General features: G+C 38.6%; 1 protein-coding gene across 1 annotated transcript; it reads right to left on the bottom strand.

Moving 5' to 3' along the window:
* Positions 1-3154: 3154 nt before the first annotated feature.
* retreg1 (reticulophagy regulator 1) lies at positions 3155-8372 on the bottom strand (the record flags this gene model as incomplete). Its single annotated transcript, XM_010768280.1, has 6 exons — positions 3155-5216; positions 5882-6005; positions 6897-6967; positions 7335-7457; positions 7698-7782; positions 8255-8372. Coding segments are annotated over 6 exons (1042 nt in total), but the record flags the coding sequence as incomplete, so codon positions are not given.
* Positions 8373-8891: the final 519 nt, after the last annotated feature.

The following is an 8891-nucleotide window of genomic DNA, read 5'->3' on the forward strand; positions in this document are numbered from 1 at the left end:
ACTCTCTTGTTAAAAGGTGATGAAGTTTGTAGCGTAAGCCAGCCATCAGTGTTCTAGTTTTATGGATCGAAGGATCCAATGTATTTTTAAATGGAGCAGAAATAGAACTAGTCTCCCAGTGCAAGTATCTTGAACAGAGAGTGTCATATTGGACTCGCACTTGACTTTTTAAGAAACATATCCAGAAAGTATCCAATACCATTAAATTCAACTTGCCACATTTGAAACAAATTAGACCTTTCTTAAATGTCAATGCTGCAAAGTCATACCTCCACTGTATGATTCTATCCCACATTGAATACTGTTTCACAAACTGGTCGTTTAAGTGCCACAAACCTGAAACCCGTAGAACAGCTGTACAAGAGAGCTATCAAGGTGTCTGACAGAAAGCCACATTCATACCACCACTGTACCGTCCTGGAAAAACACAATTTCTTGAGTTCTGACAATTTCAAGTTTTTTAAAAGTGTGTTTTTTTTAATAAATGTTTACATGGAGGTCAGTGGGTCCTCCCTCGCACGACTGCAGCGGGTGCAAAATGCCGCAGCAAGGCTCTTAACTGGCACAGGGAAATATGATCACATTTCCCCTGCCTTAGCTTCTCTCCACTGGCTGCCAATTTATTTTAGGATCCATTTTAAAATTATTTTATTTACTTTTAAATCCCTAAATGGCATGACCCCACCATACCTTGCTGAGCTGCTACAGCATTACACGCCGAACCGCCCTCTCACATGACCACATTTCCACCATTTTGGCTTCGCTCCATTGGCTGCCAATACATTCACATTTTTCAAAGTCCTTGTATTTGCTTTTAAATCCCTAAATGGCATGACACGCCCAACCGCCCTCTCAGGTCAGCGGACCAACTGCTCCTGAATGTGCCTAAAACCAGGTCAAAGCTCAGAGGGGACCATTGCTTCTCTGTAGCGGCTCCCAAAACTGTGGAACGCTCTGCCCCTGGAGATCAGACAGGCCTCCACACTGCCTGCTTTTAAATTGCTTCTTAAAACCCACCTCTTCTCCTTAGCGTTTTAACATTTGGCGTTACAACATCTTTTAGTGCATTGCTTTTTTGCATTTACATTTTTTTTGTTTTTACTTGTACTTGTTTTATGGTGTTTGAGCTGAGCTGTGTTACTTTTTTGTATACTTTGTTTTATTTATTTGCCTGTACAGCACTTTGGTCTGGAGGTTTAAAGTGCTTTATAAATAAAGTTGTATTGTATGTTATGTTCATAAATGTTGTATGTGACGGCACTACAGATGGAAACTAGCTCAAAGCTAAAATCCGGCTCATTTACATTTGAAAGCATTATTTTGTTTAAAATGTTCATTAATGTGTGTCCCGGTTCAAATAAACGATTAAATGAAAAAATGAAAGATCAAGGGGAAATATAGCCTCATATGTTCAGATCTACATATTTTAGATATAAGCCCTCAATGCTCTTTACATATCAACATTCACACACATTCATCAGAGGCAGAGGCTGCCATGCAAGGTGCTCAGGGAGACTAACATTCACACACACTCACACGTTGGCCATACCAATGTGTGGTTAAGTATCTTTCCCAAGTCACATGGACATGTAGAGCTACATTATATTTACAGTTTGAAGCACCTTCAGCAGTCTGCAGCTCTCAAAGTGTTTAAAAAGAAACATGGACAGTTGGCTTCAGCATTTTGCATAATAGTGATTTAATCAAATCTGGCTTCATATTATTAAAAGCAACACATTTCATATAAGAAATGTCAATGCACAAATGGGATTTATTTTGAGACACTGACACACAGTCCAGATGAATGCGATTTTAGATGCTACTTTTATTGACTATTCATAGTTTGACTCCAGCTCCTTCAGCAGCATTTATGTGGGACTGATCCACACTGTTACAGCAGCCTGAACTTTGTCAAAGTGTTTTCAAAAGAAACATTGACAGGCTGATTCAGGATACAACATAATAGTGATTCAACTGTCCCTATGAATTTATATACTTCCTTTTCTTTCCCCTCTAGGCTTTCACGTTCATGTGATATGATTTTATTCAACCTCTTATTCAGGGTCTCAAATGATTGACACCCCTAATGTCCCGAATGTATTTTCCTTTCACTTTTAGATAACTGCCCTCTGTAAACCCTGCTCCCCCTCCCTTCAGCATTTACAAGAAATGCCCCCTGTTCTTCTAAACACCGGACCCGAATACCGAGTGTGGACTGTTAGCTGGAGTGCCAGGTCACCCTTGAGCAAGGCACCAAACCCACATCTACTCATGGGCGCCGGACGACTAGCAGCCTCTTCCCTCTGCCACCTCTCCACTACTGCATGTGATCCTGTTTGTGTATGCGATCATATCAACTATGTTTGTATAACGTACAAATAACATCAGAATGAAATAATTTCCCCTTGGGGATTAATAAAGTATCTCTACTTCATGACCGGAATAACGAGATTGTGGATTCAGGCGGATGAATGGTGGGGAGATGGAGGGATAATCTCCACGCTGACCAGGGAGCGCCTTGAAATCACCCTGTCAGAGCTGGTTTGTGAAGTATTGAGAGAACAATGTTGTATATTCTTCACTCATTCTACTGGTTTAGTGTTAAAAACTGCAGCAGTTTATCAAATGACAAAGGTATGAATATTTTGCAAAGGATCACTGATGACTGAGATGTTGTATGTGAGTTGAAATGTGTGAGCTAATTTAGGCCAGGTGCTGTGAAACAGAGAAAGATCAACTTTCATTTAAAACCTTGAAATACAGCACCCCCATGTGGCTGGTAAATAGTGGTTGAAGAAGAAAGGGAACATAATATTCTAAGGTATACATTCATCATTTTTATTCAAGAAATATTACAATACCATTATCAGTACATGAAGTACCAACAATTAGCCCATTAGGTGACATAAGACCCCACCTGAGTGTTATATATATGTTTTTTGTATTGTGTGCTAGTAGTCTGAGTAGTAGTATTAGTAGAAATAGCATTGTAATGCTGCCAATGATTTACATTGTAAAGATTTAAATTGTGCCCCCAAAGAAAAGGCCAGTCCCCGCAAGTGACTGCATACTTATGGGTCCCAAAACATCCCTAATACAGGTACACCCCCCCCCACACACACACACACAGATTTTGAATAAATGAAGCCACAGATTGAGTTACAACATTTTATTGACATTCTTAAGTTTAATAACATAAAAGTACATTTTGTTAATGCATTTTGGTTCTGACATGTTTTTTTAACAAAGTTTAACTATGTTTGAACTTTTAGTTAATGCATCAAAGCCACTGTGATACAATATAAATGAAAAACACTAGTATTTTTGATCAGTTTATCAAATATTTTAAAAGATATTTGAGATAATGAAGCGTGAACCTGCCTGAACTCTTATTTAGAGTGTTGCACATCTCTTTTCCGTATACAGCTATCACCTGTGAGCTAGAAATTAACTGCAGCCACTACAAAGTCCTCTTAGGCACTGATAAACAAACATGTCTATAGTCATATTATGTTAATACAAGGCATTACATGAATCATTCAAGAGGATACATTATACATTGCTGTGTGTCTTTATTATGAAATCAATGTATTTAAATGTACAAGGCATGTTAAATAAACAGTTTTTCGTCTTTTGATGCTCAATACAGCAAGGTGCCCTACGTACAGTAGGTGCATCATTAAATAATACTTAAGGTGCAAATACAAATAATCCATCTCAAAACATTTTACTTTCAGTTCACTAAAACTACATTTATTTGTCTAATTTTGGATCATCTTATGATGTGAGAGCTTTTCATTGGTAAGCAAAGACTTTTGATACCTGCTGTAGGATTTTACAAAATAAAAGTTGTTTGACTACTTTTCTTAAATGAAGAAAAAAACGTACATATAAAATAAAAAAAGTTACACAATAAAATATTTCCTGGTTTTTAATCCTCCTCAACTTGAGCATTAAAGGTGTTTTGATATTGATTGATTGTACGTCTATGGAATTCTGGGTAGTGTAGTTTGATTAATCAGCTGACTTAACTAGAGGCAGAAAGTAGGAACCTAACCTTAAACCACCAACAATCTTTGATAAAAATCCAAAAGTAGTTCATTAAACCTCCACTAACTTCTATGCCGGGATCAGACTACACTATATCTTTGTATTTACAAATGGTCATGAACTATTAGCATTATGAACCAGTAGGCTGATCAAATTCGCTCTGAGCTGGCTCCTGGGAAAATCGGACATAAACTCTAGGGGTATATAATAAGACAACAAAATAATGTTTAAAAAGATAAATAAATAAATAGATAACTATGCAGTTGCACGTGCAGATTGCACAGTCTACAGCACCCCAGTTTTTAAGTGTTTTTTAAGTGTTTCCTTCTGCTCACACTTGATCGCACACTTTGTAGGTGATGTCAAAAACCCATTACCGTCCCCACATCTGTCGGATTGGGTCTTTTTCTGGCTGATATTGTGTAGCCTGATCTCGGCACTAAGCTAAAATTAATCTGTTTAAAGTGACCTCCATTTTCTACAAACTAAACCGCTTTGAAATGTTGATGTTAGCTCTATAGCAAAATTAAACTTGGAAACATTCTCACAACCCCTAACAGTCCTCAGTGACCACACCACCCCCGCCTCCCCACCACATGTCCTCTGTAACCTGTTCTCCTCCCCTGTTCATCGTATTTTCATCAATCAGTGGCGTCTCAGGAGTTTGGAGAAGAATCCAGTAGAACCTGGCTGATCACTCTGGGCCTTCTCCTCCTCTTTGGCTTTGACCTTCTCATCTCCCAGCCCAAGCTCCCCTTCCAGTTGCTCCAGCTCTGATTGGTCCAGCAGCTCAAAGTCCTCCACGTCGCTGTCCGACTCCTCGTCCAGCTCCAGCGGCCCGGTGCATTCTGGGAGTCTGGACCGCTCCGAGGCTGAGCTCAGCGCTGTGAAGCCGACCGCTGCTTCTATCCTCTCCTGCATGGCGGCTGTGACGGCGGCGGTGATGAAGTCGCTCGCCATCTGGTTTACTATTTCAAGGGCGTTGTCGGTGGGTTGGTCTTTGTGAGGAAAGGGTGTTTGCTTGGATTTGTTCTGTAGCTGAGGTGGAGGCGAGGGAAGGCCGAGGCTGAGGTCATCGTCATCGTCGTCGCCATTGGTCGTTGCGCCGTTGTCAAGTGAGGGGAATTCTGGGAGGCCTAGAGTGAACGCTTCTTCTCTGTCGAGGTCTGTGAGGTGAAAAAGTAAATGATTGTTTGAAAAATAATGGTAAAACAAGAAAGGGGATTAGGGCCACATGTGGAAAAATGTATTGAGATCTGATTAATCTCTTCTAAACCTAATGTTCTTCAGAATTCAGACTATAATCTCCTAATTGAGATTTTTTTCAGAATTCGGACGTAAATCTAATAATTCTGACTTTTTTTTAGAGAATTCTGACTTTAATCGCAAAATTAAATATTTGTTTTACCTTTTGTCAAAACGTATTCCGTAGTAAGAAGAATTTGGCGACCATTTGCCAATATATTCACATTAGGCTAGGAGACATTTAATATTAGGTAAGTCCCTTTACTTTGGTCACCATCTAATATTTGATCAGTAAGCTCATTATTCTTTACAGAAAATGCATATGGTAACAAGGACAACAACAGTAACAAGAGACTGGAATGTGTCAGTGTAGTATTCATATATTTTATATACAGTATGTTTATAGGAAGTAAAAATACCTATGAAAGAATCATTAAGATAACTCAACATCTACTGTTTAAGTACCCATCAAACGACAATATTGGTTCAGTTCTGTTGCAGCTGTTTAATCAGATGTGCCTCTCTGTTTCTGTTTTTAATCTCAACCATAACCATCTATAGGACATAGGATATAGAGGTGACGTACCCTCTGAGTTCTCAGTCTGTGGTGTGTGTCCTTCTGACAGGTTGAAAGTACCGTTGTCCGTCCACGTCATATCCGACACCTCTGTGTCCGATACCGACATTTCCTTACACACTGTGGAGTCGAGCTGCAGAGAAACACACAAATCATCAAACTCACACCTGAGAGGGTTATGTGTGGAGTTATTGACAAAAAATTTTTTTCTGGTGTGTAAAGAAAAACATGTGCATTCTATACACTTTTTTCCAGATCACTGTGTTAATGTGCTCATGAATAAGGAACTAATTACGAATAGAAAGAGGCCTAAATTATGACACTAACTAGAGGGAATTATCACTTTGAGATCTAATCTTGTTGCAACATTACTGATGGAAAAGAGGAACACAATATAAAGCAGTCTGCTAGATTATATATATATATAATTGCTACAACAATAACAGGATACAGAAAGAATGCACAGGAAGTGGTCATGTCATGGAACTTCACCAATAAGTAGAGCTTTGGTTTAACTTTGTTAATTATGTAAAGAAGCATTTTGTCAACTCTGGGTTTGACACATTGGGCCTACATACAGGATAGTGTCCCTAACTAGTTTGTTCAGTTATGGTCAAACTCTATCTGCACAATTATGCTGAAAACTCCCGAAAGTCATCTTGAGTCTCACTTAAGTCTGAATTACAGCAGTCAAATTCAAATCCAGTCTTTTTTTTTTGTAACAGAAAACTGACTTTAATCCATGTTTCTATTCCCAACCAAAGTCCTGCTAGCGTGGCGACTCATCCCTCTGCATTACATCCAATGTTTTCAGTAAATAGATTGATAGAAAGGGTCTTTTGTTGAGACTTCTGAGGGACTTTACTCAGTGAATGTAATCTGTAGCCTGATGATATTTTGGCAGTCACTTTGGCACAGGCCTTCATGCTGATGCAGAACATGTGTACTGGGCTTTAATTAACTTTAACTGGATCCTGTCAGTCAACAGAGGCATCATTCGATTGAGAAAAGATAATAAGCCAACCTTGGGAAACATGGAGGAGAGGTCCGACTCGATGCCCTCTTTCTCAGTCTGAGCCTGCATGATTCTCTTCTCTGAAAGTAAGAAAACAATAATTCAAATAATTAATTCAAGATTCCTGGACGCCATTTATTACGATTTCTGCTTTACTATCGAATATAAAAAGTAAAGGATAAGCTGTACATTAATGTATATGTGTAGGTATTTAAGCTTTGATTTTTGTATATCCTCATGAGCCAAGAAAGTGACTTTACATGCATTATAAAAACAATTTAAATATGTGTATTGCTAATATTGCGAATCCATCCAGTTAATAAAAGGGGTTTCCATCTGCTGTTTCATTGTTCTTTTATAAAAGCCGTGTTTCATATTTTCAGTGGGTTTGGAAAAAAACTCTCTCTACGAAACACATTGACATACTTTGTAAACATTTATAATTACCATGATTTTCTTTGATTTTCTGAATAAACTCTCCGAGGCCAAAGTCCAGCTTCTGCAGAACTGGCTTTAGCCACAAACCAATCTCATGAGATGAAATCAGAGGCCACAGGAAAATGCCCAACACTGCAGGGAAAGGTAAAAAAAACAATGCAAAAGAAGAAATTGTTGTCAGAGAAACCACTAACATACCAGTAATAGAAACAAACAAAGAGTAACTGTAGCTTTATTTGCAGATGTTGCAAACCATTTTTGATGCTTTTGATGATACCTTACTAATAAGTTCAGAAGGAGGCCAAATAACTCATTTACATTTCTAGCATTATAGAAATGGTCTAATCACGTGCAAAACTGAAGTGTACTCACCTAGAATATAAGAAATAACAATTCCTGGAATGTAGCGTCCTACGACAGCGACGAAGGTGCACAAACTGCAAACCAGCAGGCAAAACTAGAAGAGATTGGAAGCAAACACAACGACAATGACACCAAAACACATGTATCTACCGTCAGTAAGTTAGTATACAGCTTGTATCAGTAACATTCTTAGGAAAGGTCAAACATTTTGGAAACACCATGAATTTAGATTCCTTATAAGATATTGTTTGTTTAGAAGCTTACACAATTAATTTAGTATAATCAGTTAGTTCATTATCTGATAAGCTCTAACAGATGGTCAATTGTTATAAAAAAATATTTGAAGAATTTTAGAATATAGCAAAACAGTAATTTGATGAAATAAAAAAATTAAAACCGATTTTCTGACTTTTTTGTTGTTGTGATAAAGTGTTACATCACTTTACGTTACGACAAAACTCTTAAAGTATGACAACGACATGGCTCTCTGCTCTACTTTGGTATCTCAGAACAGAGTTTAGTCTGGGGTCTTTCAGACTCTGCCTTAGTCTGAAACACTACCTTACCTTGCCAGGGTTTTGCTGTTTGAAAGCAGATGTCTCCTGGAGGAAGAGTTTGAGGGAGTTGCTGAGCTGAGGTCCAGTCCCAGACCGGCCGTCCTGACCTGAGTCAATTATCTCCCAGCTATAAGATAACACCAACAGAAGCAATGTTAGTTATCTTTCTTAAAACTCATCTTGGCAGTGCCACTTAAAGCATCAGGAGGAAGACAGTTGGATAGTTGGGCATTGAGAGTGTCTGGAGGAGATTTTCATGTTTTGTTCTACGACTAAGCGACTAAATAAATTACTAAACCTCATCACGCTGACACGCGTCATCCATTTGCATAGCGGTGATGATGCACATCCGTTTGACCGTGATGTAGTTTGTTTATAGCCTAACATTAGAATTGTGTTTGTTTAAGATATCATAAACAATTGTTGGCCACAAAGCTTTTTTTCTGCAATATTCCGAAATCCAATGGGGGCAATCTCATTGCTTTTTGTTGAAGGACCCCTTGTGATGCTAACGTCTGGGTCGGCCTACAAACATATGCATTAATTATAGAGATGTCCCGATCCGATCACGTGATCGGGGATCGGAGCCAATCACGTGATTTTCAAAAGATCGGAATCGGGAGAAAAAAATCGGGGATCGGGATTA

This window comes from Notothenia coriiceps, unplaced genomic scaffold (assembly GCF_000735185.1).
Source record: "Notothenia coriiceps isolate Sejong01 unplaced genomic scaffold, NC01 NC01_scaffold00005517, whole genome shotgun sequence".
Classification (NCBI taxonomy): domain Eukaryota; kingdom Metazoa; phylum Chordata; class Actinopteri; order Perciformes; family Nototheniidae; genus Notothenia; species Notothenia coriiceps.